The sequence below is a fragment of the Mesoplodon mirus genome, assembly GCF_964341445.2.
Source record: "Mesoplodon mirus genome assembly, chromosome: 12".
In the NCBI taxonomy this organism is placed as follows: domain Eukaryota; kingdom Metazoa; phylum Chordata; class Mammalia; order Artiodactyla; family Ziphiidae; genus Mesoplodon; species Mesoplodon mirus.
Window position 1 is genome coordinate 69,268,778 of NC_138988.1, and position 23,577 is coordinate 69,292,354.

Here is a 23,577-nt window from a genome sequence, read left to right on the forward strand (position 1 = left end):
TTTCGTCGGCAGGTCTCCCCTTGGCCTAACTGCACTTACTGCAATAGTGCCCACTGCCCAGTAACACTGAGCCAGGTGAAAGCACAGACGTGAGGCCAACAGAAGATAGTCTCTTTACATGAACTCCAGTCCAGAAGACTTGTTCTCAGGGAACAAAAAAGCAGGTCCCGGGCTTCCCTGGTGGCGCAGTGGTTGAGAGTCCGCCTGCCGATGCAGGGGACACGGGTTCGTACCCCAGGCCGGGAAGATCCCACATGCTGTGGAGCGGCTGGGCCCGTGAGCCGTGGCTGCTGAGCCTGCGCGTCCGGAGCCTGTGCTCCGCAACGGGAGAGGCCAACGACAGTGAGAGGCCCGTGTACCGCCAAAAAAAAAAAAAAAAAAAAAAAAAAAAAAAGCAGGTCCCATCTTCCCTGAGATGGTAAAGCATTTTGCCTAAAGGTGGTCTTCAGTGTTTAACGGTATGCAGACAAAAGGGTGAAGCCATCAGCACTCTGGCTCTTTGAATTACGAGCCACAGACTTATACTATTGTTTTCACACAGTTTATTCAGACATTTAAAAGTTAAAATGTGGGCATTCCCCCCCCAAAACAAATTATCCCCTGCCACTCCCCAACACACAGACTACCTACCACCCTCCCATTACCTCTCATTGGCCATGCTTACCACACAGTCTTGCAAACCACATAGGGGTCAAGACCCCAACTATTTGGTAATCCAAAGAAGCTACAAAGTTACACAAAAGAATCTCACTTCCTTTTCACTAGCAAACCATGAATGAAAGAATAAGGGGAAACACATTACCTTCATCCAGAGTTAATATTTCCCTAATACTCTTTTTTCTTCCTCTAAGACATTAAAACCCAAAGCAGTTTCATTTACTACTGTAACTTTGATAGTCCATTTTTCTTTTCTGAATGGCTAAGCTAGGACATTCCTTTCATAGCTGATGTTAACAACCTCAAGACTGGCAGAAAGCAGTCTCCCAGCTGTGGCTTGGCTACGACACTCTGCAACAGGCAAAGTTACCACATAGGTGCAAATGATGCTTTAAGAGTTATCAAAATTTTTAAAAGTAATAATGCATTAATATGGAGCCTCCACATTTTTCTGATGCAGCGAAAGTCCTCTAAAGGCAGTGGCAGCTGTGAAAGAAAAGGCACTTTGTGCTAAAATTCAGAGGGTCTCTCTTGAGAGCACCACAGCAGAGAGGCCTGGTTAGCCCAGGCCTGCATGTGACCCTTTAGGGTGAAGAGGACCATCCCCCAGGAAGGCATCTGCAAAGGAAAAATTTGTAATCATGATTCCAAGGCAAAATGGTTACTTAATGTTGGGAGAGGAGAAATACTAAGAGGATACAAATACAGTTGCACCAAAGATTGAGGCGTGAACTTCGCACAGATTTGCAGGCTGGCTCTGCACTTTGTATTGGGCTTGTTCCTTCACCACTTGCAGGGAGGTCTGGACACGGAGCAGAAGCAGCACCTTAGCCAAGAGGGTTCTAGGCCTCCTGCTTCTGCCTGGGCTCTCCTTGCTGTGTTCCCAGGAATTAACCGAGGTCCTTTTGGCAGCATTTGTGGGTATTGCTAGTCCACGGCAACATCCAAAGGGATTTTCTAATACAGCCGTGAAGAGAAAGTGAGGATTTTCCACGTGATCCGGGACTCCTTGGCAATGCCCAGTGGCTTTTGGGGCCTTCTAAGAGCAACAAAGGATCAAGCTGGTATCTTCCCATCAACACTCAGAAAAGCAGCGTATTTCAGATGGGCAGAAGGAGATAAATCAAAATGGACTGAGGGTCTTTATCCTAGTACCATAAATAAAGTGCACCATGAATGGAGGCTATAAAAAGCTACTTGCCCGAGGCTGAGGTTTGGGGAGAAACTACCACCATCACCCACTCAGAATGGTGGATCATTTCCTTCAGCCAGAATGCTGGCTACTGAAGCTTTCTTTATTGCTTTATTTCCTTAGTACTATGGAACTTTTAGCTGTAAAGAAAAAAAAATACTTGGTGGGCTTGGTAGCAAGCATGTCACAAAATCACAGGAATTGGCTGATACTCAGTAAGTATATGTTACAATCTCCATGTTGGATGATGGCTGTTTTTCCCCCTTCATTCTGATGAACTTAGGAAAACTCAAGTTTTTTTTAAACATCAAATTGGCTCATGATACTTCTAAAGAAGCAGGATAGCCGTTACTGGCTGATGCAGTAGAAATGGTTGTCTTTGTTCTACAGGTCATCAGATGCATTATGGAAGAGAATCCACTTACTGTCACATTTCAGGAGTTTACCATGACACGTTGGTAGGTTCCATAAACTTCTTGGAAGCTCTTTCAAAACAGTTATGTGAGAAGAAAACCATGATGTTGTACAAAGAACTGCTCGATTTAGGATCCCATTTTAAGGAAACTATTTTGCTGCTTTCATGTAGGAAGGTATTGCCCCCCGCGCAGTCAGACCCTCAAAGCGCTTGTATGTGTAATTGATGAAGACCCAGTCTTTGTTCTTGTAGTCAGTGTCAGGGTGATTACTCGTTGCCACTGGGAAAGAAACAGATGTGAGAGTTGATTCACTGCCCTACCCTGATGGACTACTCAGTACTGATACTCAGTACATGACATTCTGAAGAACATACCACAGCTTCTATCTGGGAAAAGTTATTTTTCACTCTGCGAATTTTCTACATTTGCCTGCCTATGTTCTCTGAACCTCATGTTTTTCACAATATTTTAAAAGTTTTATTTTCTCATTTCTGTCATTTCAGATTATCTAACCTTTAATTTAATAAATAACAAGAGAATATATCTTTGTGGTTCACCCACCCAGCTGAGCAGGCTAAATATGGGCGTTTGTATTCACTACTTTCCATTCAACAAGGTCTCACTGCTGCTCTGCATTAACACTGGAAAAATACTTACAAAGAGCCTGAAGACCTGAAGTTCCTCTCCATGTTCTCTACCCTGATTTGTAAACATCACCCCCAAATTTGGGGGAAATAATGCACTTATAAGGCAGCCTGAGGCAGTGGTAGTATTACCTGTTGGCTTAAGAATATCAGATTCTGGAAACTCATCGAAGTTTGAGGTATCATCAATGCTTTTGATTTCAATAGATATTGCAGCAGGCCTCTCTCTGCCAAGAACAGACATGCCAAAAAATTACTATGGTTAGTAAACATATGGATCACAAGTAATCAAGTCTTTCTCCAAAAAAGACCCCTGGTCTGACAAGGGAAGACTGTCCACTGGCAGGCAGCATTAATTTCCTTTGAAAAGCTTATGACCACTGACCAACCACACCAGCTGACTACAACCAAACAAAACTATGATGAAAAAAATGTAACAATTATTTATAGCTAGGGAGAAAGACAAGAAAAATAAGGAGAAATTAAAATCCAAAGTTAGTAAACTCTCCCTGACAGCCTGCCCTGTGTGCTGAAAAGGGAAACTGAACCTCTAAATGCCCCCTCGTGTAGGGCTCTGCCCCTCTTCTACCAGAAGTGCCAACGAGTAGAGTGGCTAAAAGGCAAAGGTAGAAATCACAAGCATGCGAATTAGAACACTATTATGAAATGGATGACAACTTCATCTTCTGCTCAACCAATGAACGCTGAGGATGGAGGTCTGTGCAGCACGGGCAGCTCTCTGCGAGCCCTGTCCGCAACAGTTTCACGCTTCCCCTCCACTCCCCCTCTGCGCCCTTCCCCACTCCCTCCTTCCACTCCTCTCTTCCTTCTCTGTCTCCCAGTGATAGCCTCCACCCTAGGGGCAGGGACAGTCCTGCTGGTGGCTCCTAACACTAGAGAAGTTGGTGTGTTCTTGGTAAAAGCAAGTGCAACACAATGCTTAGGTGGTACTTTCACCGTGGAATCCAAAGTTCACTTCACTTTGGAAACGACTGCTGGCTTCAACGTGTCCCGTGGCACACGGGTGACAGGAAGCCCCAACTCCCAATCCTCGCCATGAATGAAAATCAGGAAAAGACCCTGAATTTCTAAGAAGCTCTCTCCCCATACTCAGCTTGCCAGTAGTGGTGCTTCTAAATTAGTATTAAGCAAACTACAGACTTTCTGAAATTATCCTGAAACTTTGTATACGGATATACCTGATATGTTCCCAGTCAACACCTTCAAAAAAAGAATTACTTTTGATTTCCTCAACTCCAGGGGCTCCAATTCTATGTTCCCATTCACAGCAGAATCTGGAAAAGACAGAGGCCTTTCAGCATACCTCAAGTAGTCTCTTCAGAAAAAGAAAAGGAGAAATGGGAGGAAGGGGGAACCGACCCAGGAAATGATGAAAATTTTTAAAAACAGATTCACTCATGTCAAAAAGCCTGGCTGGGGGACAGGGGAAATGTTCTCTGATACCTCAGAATTAGATCCTTGGCTTTCTCAGAAATAGGAACTTCTGGAGGAAAAGTCAAAGTTTCTTTCCAGTTCATCACCTTCTTATATGTCTCTTGAGGGGTCTCAGAACAGAAAGGTGGGTAGCCTGTAATAAAAAGGGAACTTCGGAGCTTTTACATCCCAGAATTTTGAATCTGAGATTATTCCCCTTCATCTGATTCTAATATATCTTTAATGATCCTGTATGTCCTTCCCTACATGACATGGACAGGATTTCCACTCACCCCAGAAAATATCTAAACCAATTGTTCATTTTCCCCCAAACTCCTAAACCCAAAGTGGAGTTGTGCTTCTGGTACCACTAGGGAGCCAGCTACTAGCTGGAGCTGGAAAAAGGAAGGAGGACAGAAGCAGAGTTGCAGAGGCGGGGCTCACTGTGCCCAAAGAGGAAAACGAAAGGATGAAACATCATTAAGAAACGACTCCATTCTAGGAATATCCTTATTTGGGAGAAGTGACCACCATGCCTCTCTTTGAGAACTACAGGTGAGAAGGATAGTCACCGTAATACTCCACCTGCCCTCTACACAGACCATATCTGCCTCCACAGGCATGCGTCCAGTGTTCCCAAAGACAACACAGCCAGACAATGCCACACCAGTCATCCACACAGACTCACTCAGGGCCACCACGGACAGATGGGCTCTCCTAGTGCTCAGGCATGTGGCCAGCCCCACAGATGTCCCCTAAATACACAGATATTACCAAGCAACAGGGAGAGAGGTCCGAGGGGTCCATGCTCTGAAGGCTTTGAGAGAGAAGGGGGGACAGCAACTAAGAAGTAAAGAGTGCTCGAGACACGGCCCAGTGAAGGCTCTCTGTATACAGTGGGTGTTTAATAAATGCCAGTGAATGAAAGAGTTGCTAGATGGAGAGGATGGCAAAGTCGAAGAAAACCATGATAAATGATCAACAAAGCCACCAGAGGGTGCCAGGGAGCCAGAATATAGTGGGATACATTTGATGGCCCAGCGTTTTCTACCTAGGAAACTTCACTTAGAAAGACGAGGGGGGAAAAGTGCTCACTTAGATGACCCCCGCCTGAAAGTCTATTATCAACATAGGACTCTTTCCTGACTGCACAGAAAAAGTCCTCTGAAAGCATGCAACTTACCGATGAGCATTTCATACATGATCACCCCCAGCGACCACCAATCACAGAGCTTGTTGTACCCGGTCTGCATGAACACCTCAGGAGCAATGTAGTCAGGAGTGCCTACTGTGGAGAAGGCCTGAAACACGTACACACATCAGGAAGCCCAGCAGGAAGGTGGGTGCCCAGAGTTCTGTTCTAGAGACCAAAGGCTACAAGTATCACCTAGAGCTACCCACAAACTAAATAAGCAGGATGGCTGAGCAGCTTAATGGCAAGCCTGGCTTGCCAGAGAACTTCCAAAATGAAAATAAAGCTTTGTCAGTGAGGTGAGAGACCACTCACTAGGTCAAAGGTATCTGTCGTAGCAACTAGTACCATAACTGAGCACCCAGTGAGTGCCAGGCCCTGTACTCCTTTTATGCTTATGAGCCTATGACAAAACTCAGCAAAGAGGACCTTATTCGCCCAACTTTGCAGATAAAACTCTGACACCCAAAATGGCTTTGCCCAAGGCCTCAGAACTAGTTAACTGGCAGAGCCCGGTTTGGAAATTAAATATCTTGCTCAAAACCATCCCTCTTTCTACCTCTTTAACTTGGAAAATCATAAAGGGAAACTTTATTATCAAAAGCTAAAGTTATAACCTATTGGTCAAAGGTTTATAAATGTCTGCTTATCAAACTGAAACATTTACATAACTAGTTCTTAGAAGAGTATTTTCTAAATTCAAGTAATCTACTCTCATATACCAGGACTGCAATACTAGGGGAAGTACAGTCAAAAAGCCTTCCTGTGCTCAGCATTTGAGGGCTTACCACATGGAAGGCTCCAATCTAAGTGCTTTCCATATTATATAACTTCTAAAGTTAAAAGCTACAGCTGTGTGGACTTTTAAAAACACTTAGTATGAAATACTGCAAACATACAGAAAAAAAGCACAGACAATACAACATCCATGTATACATAACCCATATTAAAGAGAGGTTAATAATCTGTGATATTTGTCTCAGATCATTCCTTTTTAAAAGAAACAAAACTACAGAAATGATTAAAGCCAGAATCCTTCTCTCCCCACTGAAGTCATAACGACCCTGAAATCGTAACTACCCCTGTGCTATGCTTGTATGGATATTTGTATAAATGACATATAACTTCTTGTATATTTCAACTTTTAATAAAGGGTTTCATACTGTACTCCATTATTTTACAGTGCTAAAACTTGTTGTTACTCCATATTATGATTTTGAGATTTATTCATGTAGCTCTAGTTCACCAATTTCACTGCTGTACACTATTCCATTATACAAATGTCACAGTGTTTTTTATATATTCTTCTCTAAATAAACACTTACATTGCTTCCAATGTTTCACTATAACAAGTAACACCTGAATAAACATTCTTGTAACACGTCCTGGGCACTGGGTAGTATTGCTGGGTCTTGCATCGTGAGCATCTTCAACTTAATCAGACATCATCCAGTTGTCCTCCAAGGTGGTTACATCTATTTAAACATGCCCAGTGGGATGAGCTCCTAGTGCTCCACTTTCATCAACACTTGTCTTTGTCAGACTCTTAAATTTTTACCAATCTGATGAACATGAAATAGGATCTTGCTGTTTTAATTTGCATTTCCCTTATTTCTAGTAAGGTTGAGTGCATATTCATATGTTAATTAGCCATTCAGTTCTTTTTTCTGTGAATTACTACTGTTCAGATCCTTTGACCATTAGGTTTTTTTTCAGTTGAATCATCTTTTTTCTTATTGATTCCTTGGAATTCTTTCTTTTTTAGCTTTTCTTTTTGGCCTCACAGCTTGTGGGATCTTAGTTCCCCGACCAGGGATTGAACCCTGGCCCTGGCAGTGAAAACGTGGAGTCCTAACCACTGGACCACCAGGGAATTCCCTCGTAGTAATTCTTTATTAATCCAAGGCATTAATCCTGATTCAGAACATTAATCCTTTATAGTTTTATATATTGCAAATATCTTCTCCCAGACTGAGGCTTATCATTTTTATTATGATTTTTTTTATTTGTTACATACCAAAAAATGTAAAATTACCAAATTATGAAACATAATAAAATGAATACCCATGAGTCCAAATGAAGAACCAAAATATGTATCACTGATATTATTCAAGCTAACAGTGTACCCACCAGCCCATCCTGCCTCTCCTCCTAACCCCCATGCTCAATTTTATGTTTATCATTCCTCTGCTTTTCTTTTCTTTTTTTTATTTTTTGGCCACACCACGTGGCATGCAGGATCTTAGTTCCCCAACCAGGGAACTGAACCCATGCCCCCTACAGTGGAAGTGTGGAATCCTAACCACTGGAACAACAGGGAATTCCATTCCTCTGCTTTTAAAAAGTAATTCTGGGGCTTCCCTGGTGGCGCAGTGGTTGCGAGTCCGCCTGCCGATGCAGGGGAAGCGGGTTCGTGCCCCGGTCTGGGAGGATCCCACATGCCGCGGAGCGGCTGGGCCCGTGAGCCATGGCCGCTGGGCCTGCGCGTCCGGAGCCTGTGCTCCGCAACGGGAGAGGCCACAACAGTGAGAGGCCCGCGTACCGCAAAAAAAAAAAAAAAAAAAAAAAAAGTAATTCTGCCACATGTGTCTCTCAAAACTGAGATCTTAGTTTTGTTTTTGAGCCTTGTAAAAATATTATACATGCAGTCTTCTGCTACCTGATTTTTCCTCTCAGTATTTTGTTTCTAAAATTGATCCATGATGTCACATGTAGCTGTAGTTCAATTATTTTCACTGCTAAACAATATTCTATTCCAGAATGTAACCATTTTCCTGTCCATAGACACTGGGTTATTTCCAGTTTTTTGCTATTATGAAAATACAATAAACATTCTTATACATGCTTCCTGGTTCAGAGGTACAAGAGTTTCTCCATGGCATCTGACTAGGGATAGAACTGCTGGGTTGTAGGGTATGCACATGAACTATAAGATAATTCCAAAGTAGTTGGACCATGTGGCTTGTCTTTTCATTTGCTTATTATCTTTCAATATATTGAAGGTTTTTTTCCTTTAAAGTAGTAAAATACACCAAGTATTCCTTTACAATTTGTACTTCTTGTACGTTATTTAAGAAGCCCTTCCTTTCTCTGAGGTCATAAATATATTGCCCAGTATTTTTTTCTAAAATTTTTAAAGTTTTATTTTCCATCTACAATTTATTTTTGTGTACACAATAAGGCAGGAACTCATTTTTTCCATATGGAAAATTGTACACTGTTTTCTTTTAAAAACACATTAAATAACATAAATGCCAACTGTGTTTTTCTTTAAAGCTTTGGAGTCTGAAACATGGATTGGGCCTTCCCCAAGAAGCAGAAATATTTTAATTCTCATTATAAAAGTTGAGAAACTACAGAAACCCTTCAATTTAGACTAAATATATTCCAGCAAAGCTGAATGTTAAGTAAATCTTATTTGTCCAAAGATTTCTACTATAAAACCAGAGACCTACTGCCACAAAAAAAGAATTTCTTCAAGATACTAAGGTGTTAAAAAAAAAAAAAATCTTGGAGTTATAGAATGTAGGCAACAGCAGGTTCAAAACTGTGATATAAGGTAATGTTCTCACCTGGAAGCTAGAGTCCCACCTTGGGAGCCCATTCTCACTTTAGCACATGGTAAGTATAAATGATCCAGGTACTGCCCCCTTCCCAAACCTTTGTCTATTTTCCATACTGGGGTGTCCTCCAACTTGAAGCTCTTAATACCTCAAATCTACACCCTTCTTTTTCCTTTTGTTGTCTGGGTGTTCACAGTGTCAGCTAGAGCTGTGCTCTAAAAGAGTTTTGTTCATTGTTAATACTCACTTCAAACATATGATATGTTCCAACTTACGATTTCATTTAAGATTTTAGGGGCTATAAAGCAATTTAATTTCCTACTTAATGACTTCTGAAAATTCTACACTCAAAAAAATGAATTGACAAAGATTGGATGCCTGGATGTACCTCATCTTTTATTACCTCTGTGGTTTAATACCTTAAAGTTAACTCATACCTATTGCCTTAATCAGTTACTAGGGCCTAAGAGTTACCCAGGACCATGCTGGTACTACAAATATTAGAATAGGAATTAATCAGCCAAAGATGAAGCTAAAGCCTCTGCTTTTTTTCAGTGATTCTCAATGGACTGAAAAGTAGCAGGCAGGGTGAACAATTATATATGTTAGGCTTAACCTAGAGCAATAAATTTATATTAAGCATTAACTAATATTAACCTTCCATTTGGTACTAGCTGAATGGGATCACTTACAACAGGTCAAAAGCACAGGGCTAACTAACCTTTTGAAGACTGAAAGTTAGCTTTATTTTCTTCAGGTTATCAGAGGAGGTCATATGAGGATGACCACTTCTACTATAGATAGAATAAAAAGGCAAGAACCTTAACCACAGCATGAGAACCTAAGTTTATTCAGATTAAAAAACATTAACTATTAAAGAACACTTAACTCCAAATATGGAACTTGGGACACTTCCTTCCTTATAGACCTATAAGGGGTTCCTAGTAAGTCTGACATGACCCTTTGGTATATGTCAAAGGGCATAAAGCTCCTCAGAGTACAAGAATAATTTAAGGTATTTAAGCTTAATTACCCCCAAAATTAAAGTGGCCAAAGGTTAAATCTTAGTTTGCTTTAAAAAAATTTTTTTTTAATCACAGAAGATTCCTTACCTTTTGTTATCCTCCAAAACATAGATAATTATCAGTCTCCCCATAATGCAGGAGCTACTGTTTAAGAAATAGTCTCTTAGATAGAGGGTCTCAACTTTCACTGCACAGTAGAATCACCCAGAGCCCTTTTAAAAATCAGATACCGAGACTATATACCCCAAACCAACTGCATCAGAATCTCTTGGGGTGGGACCCAGCATCAGTAAGTTCTGAAGTTCCCTAGGTGATTCTGGTATGCAGCCAAGGCTAAGATCTACTGCTCTATGAGAGACATAATAGAAGCGCCTGACCAAATCTGCTCCTGACATCCCCTAATCCTTAACAAGCTATGAAAAGAAGGCTATGATGTTACTAGCTATACCAAACTTAAGTATCCCCAAGTTAATGTTAGAAAAGATATCACAGATTAATTTCATTTTCTACATTTCCAAAAGCCCAGGTTTAACATAAAAATCATAATATTCAAAGCATGCTCTTGAGACCCACTGATGGGCCTTAAATGAATCCAAAAAATGCAAGCTTTTCTTTTGATTCTTTCTTAATCCTAAGACTTCCACTTTCACATATGACTAACAGGTACTTCGTAGCAACCTACTAAATGAGTTATTAAAGATACTATAGAGAACTCTAATTCACTATTTTACTAAGAAGTCTGGCCAAAACACTGTATTTGGCAAACCTGCCAAGTTACAACTGTATACACCCACAAGCAGAAGTGCCACTATTTCTAGCTAATACACATGCATGATCATCATTCCAAGTTAGTCATAGTTTTCCATCCCTGCTATTCTTGCTTTCTAATGACCAACTGCTATAGTTTAGCTTTACTATTTTCAATTTGCTATTGGGTTTCTAGAAAAGCCTAAGTATGTAGTGATACACATTTCTATTATATCTGGTCAATAATTCTCCAATAACTAGACACTGGGATATGTGCATTGCATTTTATGAACCAATGAGTCAGAATAAAAGTTTGCCTAGACAGCAATATTTCACTGGTGAATTTGTACTATTTAAATAAATTCCAACATGCTATTGATATCAAGGTAAATGCAATAATGTTACTTATTTTTAAGCTTGTAGGGCGTAATTTTATGTGTATATACTCAAATACTAGTAAAGTAAAAGCATTTCCCTTAAATTTCTCTCCAGTTTTTATCACCAAGTTCCTTTTTCCACCATAAAGTAGGAAAGGGTGGGGCAGGTGAACTGATTTGACTCGGTGAATCAAACTTTTTTAAGTTTGAGAACCACAGCCTTAAAGCTCTGGGTAGGTATTTGTACTTAGTTTCATTTTGCGAGAACTCCATCTTAAATATAACCCCTTTACCACCATAAACATAGGGAAAAGGTAAAACAGGAAGGAAAGGGGTTGTCACCAATGTAGAAGGTCAGAATGAGGTCATCCACTGAAAATGTCACAACCAAAACAACCTCATATTATCTGCCCTCCTTTAAAAGATTACTTTTGGCGCTACCAACATAATGACAGTGCTCTATTAAGGTAATTTAAAACAAGGAATAGGTAAGCTGCAAACATTTATCAAATGCAAATTTATGTGCATACTTATAAACTGATTCATACTTGGTTTGCAGCATTTAAGAAGCCACAAGTATTACTTACTAGCTGGCGTCTGTTTCTTTTCCAGGTTTCTGCTTTCCTTTTGGAATTCATGTTCTGAAAAGCTAAAAGCAGAGAAAACAAGTTCTAATCAAAGTTCAGGAATAAAGTTTACTACTTTTTTAGGTTCTTGTTCAAGCCACATGAGACCCTCAAGTCTTGCTTTTCTGCCCATACATCAATAACTCTGGATGACACATTTCCCAGCAAATTCATAAGCCCAAATCAGAGGCTCTAAAGCATTAACTCAAACAATCACACAGTTAAGAGTTGTAAGCCACACTTCTATGTGGATCAGGTGGCCAGAGAGGACACAGACAGGCCTTAAACAAAATTACAGGGAATTTAATCAGAATCACAGGGAATTCAGTCTCATCAGAAGCAAAGGTCCCAAAGTGGACCTAAAACATTCACAACTTCTCAAAATTACTATCAAATTTCCAACAGTAGTAACTGTTACATAATCAGAGACTTCTGAATATGTAATACACTATGGACATAAGCTTCTCAAGGATGAACTGTAATTTTACTACAGAGTTTCAATGGTTTGATAGAGTGAAAGTAACTCATAAACTTCTTTCTGCCATGACAGAAAGAAGCACCAAGGATAAATCTAATCTGGAGTTGTTCCCAGGACTCTTTCCTCTATTACTTTTGCTTGCCTGCTCCTTATTCATCCCTTGTAACCTTCTCAGTAGAGCTCCAAAGAATGCTCTTTTGGACATCTGCCTTTAACACATTTGGTAGCCTTCATCTTGCCTCACCAGATAGTACAAATCACAGGCAAACCTGGGAAGGTATTTTTACTCTCTAAAGACTCAAACTGTGAGAATCTCCTAATCCATCCCACATATTTTGGTTACCAGGGGAACAGCTCTTCCAGGCCCAGTTAAGGGATAAAAAGGCTAACATCACTGTTAACACTTACTGAAATCACTGGGGAGGCTGTGGTTCAGATTCCTATAAAATTCTGTCCTATGTGCTTTTTTCAGTCCTGTGCAAAGGCCAAAGTCAGAAAGTTTCACGTGGCCCTATGGGGAGGAAACAAGGTAATGAATGGATGAACATTCATGGATGTGGAACAGAACATTATCTTCTCCAGCTCAGTGCAGTATCCATTGCAGCTCCACAGCCAAAGGATGCTGCTTTTTCTTTTACTACAGGGAGAAATATATAATAGCAAACAAATTCTTTAAAGATCACCCCAAATCCTATTATACAAATAAAAGTATTTTCATTTTTGCACATTACCTTTGTTTTTGTCCAAATATAAACTTTAAAACTAGTTGAACCCTCCGTGGCATCTAACTTTTTTTTCATTTTTTAAAATATTGAAATATAGTTGGCATACAATATTATATTAGTTTCAGGTGTATCCACAGCATCTAATTTTACTTCTTAAACTAACTCAATCAAATATTCTTCTGTGTTTCTTCAAAATCATTTTTAATGTCTACATAATATTCAAATGACTTAGTACACTGCTGTCTACCTATCCCCCTATACTGGATGCTTAATCCACTCTCAAAGCACCCCTGTGCCAGAGAGGGCCTGTGTTCCCAACCCTAATCACGCATGGTACAGAAGATGGTCTTAATAAATGGCTGTTAAATGATGAGTAAATAAACAAATCTTTGTTCATATAGCTTTTTCTCCACTTGAATTATTTCATCAGAATAAATGCCAAGGAGTAAACTATTCCAAAGACAAAGGGAATAAACTTTATTGCACAGTTATTGACAAATATTGCCACACTGTATTCCAATCGTAAGTCTCTGACTTTATCCTTCTCTTCAAAGGAAACTCACACCTCCTGTGAGCCAGGCACCATGCCTTTACGTGTGCTGTCTCATTCTTAAGCCACACTTCACAGACTCAAGAGTCATTAAATGACTCTGGGGTGAAAGGGCAGAACCAAAGCCAGAAATCAATGCTCTCTCTCTCCAGACCAGGATTACTTAACCTCTCCAACCCCCTGATCTCATCTGGAAAATGGGAATAATGATATCTTCCTGGAAAGAATGATGAGAATTAATGCATGTAAGGCTCCTAACCTGGTATCTGGCTCATGACTAGCCCTAAGGAAGAGGAAGGTGTTCTTGGGGTGGTGAGATTTTCCTTGCAGGACATTTGGTCCACGCCAAAATATCCTTGATACTTGGCTCTGTCCAAAACCATTTGGCATGGATACTTTGGACTGGACCAAACTGCAAGGAATTTTTTGCATGGACCAAACGTCTTATGAACATTTTAGACAGGACCAAATCTCCACTAACCAAAATTTTAAGTAGATAAGGAGGTAAAACCAAAAACAGGGGAGGGACTCCTGATGCTCAGGGATCTATACTGCTCAAGGTCACACAATTAAAAGTGATGTGGCCAAGGTCTGAGCTCCAATGACTCATCTGTGGTCTTTCCATGATACCACCTTCCTTCAGTCCGTAACATACAAACTTCCCAGCGTACAAGGCTACAGAAGCTTTGCTTAGGGTCAGGTTTTTGGAGGTTTTTTTATCCCATTAGGTTTGGCTGTGTGTGTGTGTATGTGTGTGTGTCTATCTGTCTGTCTGTCTTTGGTAAACTACCAAAGACAAAAGACAGCTTTGGGCCTGCTAACCTAGTATCTTCCTTTAAGACTTGCAAATAACCTGTTCTGCAAGCCAAGGAAGTGTTTTATAGTTCTCATAATTACTTGATTTACCTGGACACCTCCAAGAAAAAGTGTCTTAAAAAGCAGTGCCGGGGCTTCCCTGGTGGCACAGGGGTTAAGAATCCGCCTGCCAATGCCAGGGACATGGGTTCGAGCACTGGTCCGGGAAGATCCCACATGCTGCGGGGCAACTAAGCCCGTGCGCCACAGCTACTGAGCCTGAGCTCTAGAGCCTGTGAGCCACAACTACTGAGCCCATGCACCACATCTACTGAAGCCCATATGCCCTAGAGCCCATGCTCCACAATAAGAGAAGCCACCACAATGAGAAGCCCATGCACCGCAACAAAGAGTAGCCCCCGCTCACCACAACTAGAGAAAGCCTGCACACAGCAACGAAGACCCAACGCAGTCAAAAATAAATAAATACATTTATTAAAAAAAAAAAAAAAAAAGCAGTGCCTGGAGCAAATGTTATTCAAACCTAAATTTTCAGGGAACTCTGTAGCTCTTCTGAGTATACAGCAGGAACTCAAAATGTCTGCATTTTTACTTCTATAATCTATATGGCTAAACACATATATGAGCTCTCCTCTACAAGTCTGGGCTAGCATATTGTAGAGAGCATGTCTGCACCAAAGAGGGTTCCCAAATCCACCTCAGCTAGACTGGGTCCCCAAGCTCTTGGCCTTCAGTATGTTTGCTGACCTTGAACACAGACTACGGCCTACAACTAAGCGAGAACTAAGGCACCTGGGGTACAGGACCAAGGCATCTGAACCCAAGACCACACAAAGTAGGGCTACTGCTTTATTAAAAATGTATCTGGGACTTCCCTGATGGCGCAGTGGTTAAGAATCCGCCCGCCAATGCAGGGGAAACGGGTTTGATCCGTTCGGTCCGGGAAGATCCCACATGCGGTGGAGCAACTAAGCCCGAGAGCCACAACTACTGAGCCCACACGCTGCAACTACTGAAGCCCGCGCGCCTAGAGCCCGTGCTCCACAACAAGAGAAGCCACCGCAATGAGAAGCCCACGTACCACAACGAAGAGTAGCCCCCACTCACTGCAACTAGAGAAAGCTCGTGTGCAGCAATGAAGACCCAAGGGAGACAAAAATAAATTAATTAATTTAAAAAAAAAGAAAACCCTTCTATCAGGCACAGTTTTAAATATATATATATATATATATATATGAACTTAAGGACAGAAAAATAATTTCATATACATTAACATTTTAAAAGCAGAATACCAAGCTATTTACTTTTACGATGCTAACTGTACATAAACTGACACAAACAGAAAAGGTACTGAAGCCATTTTACTAAAATAGTGGTGATCTTTGAACGATAACATTATAAGTATTTTTCTTCTTTATAGCTCTCTGTATTGTTCAAATTTTCCACTACGTATATACATTATTCTTAAAATAAAGAAAAAAACTATTAACTAGAAGAAACTATCTGACAAACCTCCTACCCTCTTTAAACAGAAAGATTAAGGTTTTCAAAGAAAGTAGACCAAAACTTCAGATTTTTCAAAGACTGTTATCAAAAGACAGTAAGAGACAGCTTCCCTGGTGGCACAGTGGTTGAGAGTCCACCTGCCGATGCAGGGGACATGGGTTTGTGCCCCGGTCCGGAAAGATCCCACATGCCGCGGAGTGGCTGGGCCCGTGAGCCGTGGCTGCTAAGCCTGCGCGTCCGGAGCCTGTGCTCCGCAACGGGAGAGGCCACAACAGTGAGAGGCCTGCGTACCACAAAAAAAGAAAAATACCCTAGGAATTAAATTTACTTTCCTACTTAAAAGAAAATTTCAGTCTAGACAACAATTCTATGTACCAGAACACAACAACCTAGAATCTTAGAGCTGGAAGAGACTTTGGAGCTTCTCTGGATCAATATATTCACTTTATAGATAAGTGAGGTCCAGACAGTGGAGGAACTTGCCAAGGAGCATCCAACAATTTAGCAGCACACGGATTCTCTTCTGACTTGTTGTGAGTTTAAGAATCAGGCAACTAACCTCATCTGCACGTCTAAAGATGACTACAAAAAGGCCATCACGGAGACTGAGCAGGACTCTGCCTTAAGCAGGGGGAGCAGGATTTGGAACCTGAACTTTGTGGCAGATTATTGTTGCTGTTGCCTTACTTCCTGGTTCTTGGCTGGGATCCTCAACAGATGAGGTTGCCCAACAAAAGGGTTCTCGATAGGTGATGCATTAGTATAGTTAATTATATGCTAAGAGAAGATGACTATCTTTGGTTTTATTACAAAATAACTTAAATTTTATTCTTCATTTTCCAAAATGTTCTTTATCTTTACGAGGAACGTTCAGTCAAATTATGGAATTCATAAGCCTTTCAGAGAAAGTAAGTAACAGCAAACTTACCTGTAAGAAAAAGAAAAAAATGTACCGGGTAGCTCACAGCTCCCCTACTGTGATTACCGCAAGCCACGCAGGTGTTAAAGCAGAGGCTGCTCAGACAGGTAAAGACACGCTGGTCAGGCTGCTACTCCCCACAGTACCTTGCTGTCCAGGAGAAGGTTGTCTGGTTTGATGTCTCTGTGGATGAATCCGAGTTGGTGGATGGAGTCTATGGCTAATACTGTCTCTGCTGCATAAAACTGAGTCTCCTCTTCTGTCAGTGTGTCTTTCTTCATCAGCAGGGTCATCATGTCCCCTGGAAACAAGAAGATAGAAAGAACACACACACACACAAAACAACACACGAATAAATGCCAGTTTTCAATATGCCTTCCCTATCTGCCAACGTAAGGTGGTGCTAAACAGGCCTCTGCTCTGTCCCAGAGATTACCCACTACAGGCGGAAATGCCCAATATGAGCAGAAATGGTAAGCAGTTTCTAACACTTAAAAGGTAAAATTCACAGCCAGGGATTGCACAACCCTTTCACCTAAGCTAACTGATGCTGACCCCTGAGCTGTGATTTCCCTTTTACTTTGGAGAGAGAAAGGAAATTTCTCTCACACTAAAATAAATAAATAAGTAGACAAATAAATTTGCTTAAGATAATTTTTTGGACTAGGGGAAAAGCTACTTTACTTTTCACTTTGCACAAATATCTGCAAACTTCTACCTAGAACCAAATGGCATTTCCACATATGCTGTACTGCCATTATCAGAGAGGCTGAAATGCCAAACAACAAAAACGTAAAAATTCTGGGAGGCTGAGAACAAGCTCTCCAATGTTTATTCACAAAACACTACAACATAAATAAAAAGGTGGGATTTAGGTAGCAAAGTGTTACTCAACAAAAGCTAAATATGAACTGAAAATGATGCTACAGACTAGGATGTGTAATAGCTGCCTCCCAAAAGTACACGGTGAACACCTCCCTAGATCAGTTGGGTTTTTTCTCCAGTGTTTTATTATAGGTACTTAAATATACACCAAAATGCTTTATGCAACTTTTACAACACATCAGTATTTTAGCAGTTAAAAGGTAACCTTAGTTTTCTGCAAAGTCAAAATTTAATTATTTCTGCTTAATACCATCAACATAAAATGGTGAAAAAAAGATTCTGATCCTAACTCAACAGTCAGACAAAAGCAAAGCAAAGGAAATATGAATAAGCAGTTTAAAGCTAAAAGAAACAGGAAAGATTCAGTTTAGATCACATAGGAAGACATTTATATTAGAAAACAGGGAAAAGAGATAGAAACCTCTGATTTTAATAGAGCGCCATGTTGCTTTTTAAATTTAATTTAGAACTTTGAGGGAATTTTTGTATTCTTGGAGAAAAGTAGATATTTTACCCTTGGGCAAAAATTAAGCCATTTATTAAAATGCTTTTTGCCCCAAAACTTGAAAAACATGATTGCCTTATCACTCCTGGCAGCCACTCATTCAATCTGGAGGCACATCAGAGACTCAGGCTGGCTCTAAGTTATCTGCAAGGCCTTAGTGCTGTGGCCCCACCTGTGTGGGCTTGCCCAGATGATCAGAGCGCTCAGGCCAGGCGGCCTATGGCTCTGCAGGCCAGCTCCACCAGGTGCAAAGGGCAGGGTCCAGGAGACAAGAGAGTCTATGGAAGATGGTGCAGGTAAGGTTTGAGGAGACACATGTCAAGGGGCTGGCTGGTTACTGAACTGGTTCTTACTCCCATTTAACGACTGGCATCTAAATGTTAAAAAGTTTCTCCTCATTCTATCAGATAGGTTCTTTTCTAGCCTTCATCAGTTGTTAATAAAAAATTATTGATGACCCTAAATCTAAACTAAAGGTTGTCACAAGATCAAATATTACACCACAATTATATTAGTTTTGCTATAGAAGCAAAAAAGAAAAAGTTTTCTTTCTTTCCTACCAGTGTGCTCACAGTTTGTCTGCTCAATGGGAAACAGACTGTGTTCCCCAGAACAGATGCATGCTCTGTTCTGGGTGTACTTTGGAGCTGTCTCAGAAGATGCACATGTCGAGTTACATAAAACTTGAAATCTCAGAAATGAGAAACTGATTGTGACTACTAATATAGGTAATGAGAAATTCACTTTTTAAAAGTTATAGAAAAAAAGTTGAAGCACAGAATGTAATAGCTTCAATTCTGTCACTGGGGTAACTAATTATACATGATTCCACTGAAAGGAGGGCAGGCAAAGCCCCTAGTTTATTCCTATATATTTAGAAAGAAAAAGAAAAGAAATATCCATCTGAAATTATGAGAATGAAGGAGGTTACTTTTATGGCCCTAAAGCTGTAGGAAGGCACCCCAGCACAGACAGGTTACTGACCTCCTTACAGACCTAAAAAGATACAGAAAGCAACTTTGTGAGCACGATTAAAAGTAGAAAGGAGGGTTAATTGATGTGATAGAGAAACCACAAAACAAAAAGGAAAAATGACCTTTCATCGTCAAGTAATTACCTCCGGGCAGGAACTCCATGATTAGGTAGAGGTTTAGCTTATCCTGAAAACTATAGAACATTTTCACAACCCACAAACTGTCTGCCTCCACTAGAATGTCACGCTCCGCACGAATGTGGCCAACCTGGAGGTACACGCATTTGATTAATGACAAGCCTTGCTCTGCTTTATTAGACTGTATATTTGTTTAAACAATTTAAATACTGTTTTGAGTATTAAACTGTGATGACACAAAAGATCTAATTTATGCTTAGGCAAACCTACTAACTCAAAATTGACAACATTTGACTTGAAGGTATTCAGTGATGAAAACTTGGGTGATGAAAAGCTTAAAAAATGGCAAAATCAATGGCTTGAATGCAAAGGGAAACTTTAACAGTGCTATAAATGGAACCTCTGATTAGTTAAAATTACCATCCTTTTGCATATCTTTTTGTCCTAATAATCCTTTTTGATAGAAACAAGTCCCCAAGATGAGACTCTCTAAACACATCCTCCCTCAGGTCTTCAGTGACATCTGCAAAGACAATGCCTTGGTTGACAATCCCAGAATACTCTGATGCCACAACATTCAGTTCACTGCTGTGCACACAGGATGTGCTCGATCAGTTCTTACTGAACTTAAATATAAGAACACCTAAGAAAAGTTGTAGATTCAAATTTATGACCTTGCCGTTTTCCTTTTTTACTGAAATATCTAGCTAGGAAGACCAAGTTGCCAAAGGTTTGGGAGAATTACTTCATTAATTTATTATTATCAAGTTTACCTTATCTACTTTAAGTATATAATAGTAATCAAAACACTGCTGCATATTATCAAGTCCCACCCCCTCTCCTCTTATATAAGCATCACAAGATGCAAAACTGGGTTGAATCAGGTCTAAATTTATTAAGACCCAGTCTAATCCTTGAATAGAGGTTTTGACCTTAACATATGTTCCAGGGCTGGACCTCCTAGAATATGTTCAGAGGTAAAGATATACCAAGTTCACAAACCAGCACTTCTATTGGCAAACTCAGCCCATGGTTTTTGTTTTGAGACAATGTGCTGTATGCTTGTTTGTTTTACTGGGATGTCTTTACCAAAGACACAGATCCCAGCCCTCTCTCCTGTCCTACACCTAACCTGCCTCATTCTTCCATGCTAACTCCCACAGGTCTAAAAGCATTTGAGTTTTCAGTTTCTACTAAAATTGTTCTTTAGGAAATTTTTAAATAAATTCAATGTCTTAAAACAGGGGTCTCTAGTACCAGTCTGCAGCCTGTTAGGAACCGGGCCGCACAGCAGCAGGCGAGCAAGCGAAGCTTCATCTGCTGCTCCCCATCACTCCCCATCACTTGCATTACCACCTGAAACATCCCACCTCCCTCCGCCAGTCTGTGGAAAAATTGTCTGCCACGAAGCCGGTCCCTGGTGCCAAAAAGGTTGGGGACTGCTGTCTTAGAAAATTTACATTTTTACATCTCTACTTATGGTATGAGGGTGGGAAAAATGGAAGAAGATAAGGGTGATAAGGAACAGTGCTATAAAATCATGAAGAAGCCAAGTAATGCTTTGAGGAAATGCTCATGCCAAAAATGCATTGCTAAAATGCAGACCTGGCTATGACCCAGTCAATTACTACACGAAGACCATACACGGCAGCATTCACCCACCTCTGCTTCCCCTGTCTCCTGTTAAGGCCTCTACCTACTGCAGGGATGTATGGAAAAGAACAGACACTACCACTGCCACTTGTCACTCGCCTTAGAGGGCAGGACGGTGACTGCAACATTCTCAGTTTGTCACAGGGAAAGCTACAGGTACTGTGACCATACCTTGCCCTTCTCTCCTGGGGCTGAGACAGCAGCTAAGAACCTCAAGATCTAGGGGTGGAGTCAGGTGATTTTAGGGTAGGGGAGGGAAGAGCCAGAGGTGCAACTCACACCAGACTTCCCTTTCCCCTGTTTCATAAATATAGAACGGGGTGGGGGAATCACATGCTAGCTGCTACCCTGGGCACTAACTAGGAAAGCAGAGATGGAAGTCAGTCTTTGGTTCCATCCTAACACTATACTGGCATCACAACTGGAGGTTTTCCTTTTGCACTGGAAGAGAAACATGAAGAGACTAGCTACATGCTGGTCTCTTATCCTTTAAAATTTATTTTCCAGGCAGCAGAAATTTCCATCTTGTGGGACAGAATAACCACCTGAACTCTCAGTGGGTAGCTGTAATTCCTGCTCAGTTTTGTAACAGCAAGCAAAAAGTTTTCCTCTGGATAAGCCACCTATACCTACAAAAAGTTAGGCTCTGAATCTATACTTTGTCAGCCCCACCCAGAAGTGATGGATTTGCCCCACAAAGCTGCTCATGCTTCCTCAAGACAGCTGACCCAGGTAGAGTCTGTGGCCAGAAACTTTCATTGGACCACACTGAGATCAAACTTAAAGAGCTGAGTCCATCAGCAAGGTGAGCTACTAATTTAAGTTAATGCATCATTTAAAATCTTAATTTTAAACATTAAAATTTTTTAACAGAACAGACATGTCCTTTATTTTCATGTAGAAAATTTTTAGAAACTGATTTTGAAGAAGGTACAGTACTTGAGCAAATGTTTTTACACAATGTTTGGATCATCCTGTTACCATTTCTGTTACCTCTGGTGCATGCTATGAAGGATTAATAAGTCAAACTCATGATGTGTACTGTACTTCTCTTTACGATTTTATTCTGAATGCTAATCATTTGATAAAAGATTTTGAGTCTTGCTTAAAACTATAGGAAATATATCTTGTAAAAATAGAATTTACTTGTGAAATACAAAATATACTGACTAATCAATACAGCCTTAAATTTTCAAGATTAACTGAAACTCTTTCAGTGCCTACACCCATATCTCACACTAATTTTTAGATATAAATAGGGCTAGTGTGAATTTTGAATAAGGTTGGTGTTAGCATAAACTATATTGTCTGAAGATATACTGCCAGGGTATTTGATACTCTCGACCAAAATTCCTGGGAGTCTAAAGCTTCTGGGTAATATCGGAAAATTAAAGAGAAAATTAAAATTCCAAATTTTGAGCTGGCGCTTAAATGAAGGGCAGAGAAGCCTTGGTGATTACATCTCCTCTCGAGCAGCAGGAAGGACTGGGTGTGGGGCTGGCCTCCATCCTGGCTCTTAGGCTCTGTATCCAGAGCTCTTCTTTCCATGGGGTCTCTCTGCCCTCCTGTAGTAACTGGTATTCTACAGGATATTTGCAGGTGTCACGGATTACAATCTGTTCTTAGGCAACCTGCTAAATTAAACTACATTTATAGAAAGTCTGCATTCTCATTTTTAATGTATTGTCCAATATTTAAAATCTTAGTTATTCTACATGAAGTACTTAATGCATCTTATAAATCTATTTGCAAAGTAGGTTTGAAGTTTTAGAAAGTATTCTTAATCATTAAAGGAGAATCTGCATTGCTCTGCCGTTTGCATTATATTTTTTTCAAATGCATTCCAAAAGAAGACTGGTCTTAGGTAGTGATGAGCCACTGAGAAGACCCAACTTTTGTTTGCATGTACAGAATGAAGCATGGTAAGACACATTTTAGATCGCAAATTCTAATTCCTAAGCCTCAGTTCCAAGGTGTATATACAACTTCTATCTCTCAGCATTCAGTAAGGAACATGCTACCACAGTAAGAAAGACCTCAAAAAAAGGCTCCTGATGACAAGGACAGCTTGTGATCAACTGGGAGACACAAATATCAGATATTTCTCTAGTAGGTTTTCAAATTTAAAAAGTCTGCACATAATGTATAGGTATTATTTGTACTTTTAAAATACATGTAACTCCTTCTTTTGGGGAGAAAGAAAAGTAATATTACATGTATATTCATACATGACAGGGCTAAAGAAAACTAAAATAGGAATATACACTTCAATTAAGCAAAAAGAACAGTTCTAGGAGACAAAAATTTATAAGCTGACTAAAATCGCTGCTTCAATTGTGCTTTTACCTGTTCTTTTTCAAGCATATCTGCTTTACGGAGTATTTTCATTGCATACACATGCCCTGTATCTTTCTTCTGAACAAGCCGCACCTAAAAGTTATAAAGAAATGCCAAAAGTTCACAATGCCAAGCTAATGCTTTCATGTGTTATAGGAAGTAATATTTAAACTGGAAAAGTACTGCAATTTTTATATAAGCAACTAGCAATAACAAAGC

General features: G+C 40.3%; 1 protein-coding gene across 2 annotated transcripts in view; it reads right to left on the bottom strand.

Annotated features, from left to right (window-relative positions):
- Positions 1-2,017: 2,017 nt before the first annotated feature.
- Positions 2,018-23,577, bottom strand: part of STK38 (serine/threonine kinase 38) — a 41,407-nt gene continuing 19,847 nt past the window's right edge. For both annotated transcript variants that reach the window (XM_082639879.1, XM_082639878.1), the window contains exons 5-14: positions 23,368-23,451; positions 19,375-19,498; positions 17,014-17,168; positions 12,760-12,862; positions 11,835-11,896; positions 5,527-5,644; positions 4,374-4,497; positions 4,109-4,204; positions 3,042-3,136; positions 2,018-2,544 (exon numbers count right to left, since the gene is read on the bottom strand). In XM_082639879.1, coding sequence (XP_082496005.1) covers positions 2,414-2,544; positions 3,042-3,136; positions 4,109-4,204; positions 4,374-4,497; positions 5,527-5,644; positions 11,835-11,896; positions 12,760-12,862; positions 17,014-17,168; positions 19,375-19,498; positions 23,368-23,451 — 1,092 coding nt within the window. In that variant the 3' untranslated portion in view covers positions 2,018-2,413. The remainder of the gene's footprint in view (positions 2,545-3,041; positions 3,137-4,108; positions 4,205-4,373; positions 4,498-5,526; positions 5,645-11,834; positions 11,897-12,759; positions 12,863-17,013; positions 17,169-19,374; positions 19,499-23,367; positions 23,452-23,577) is intronic.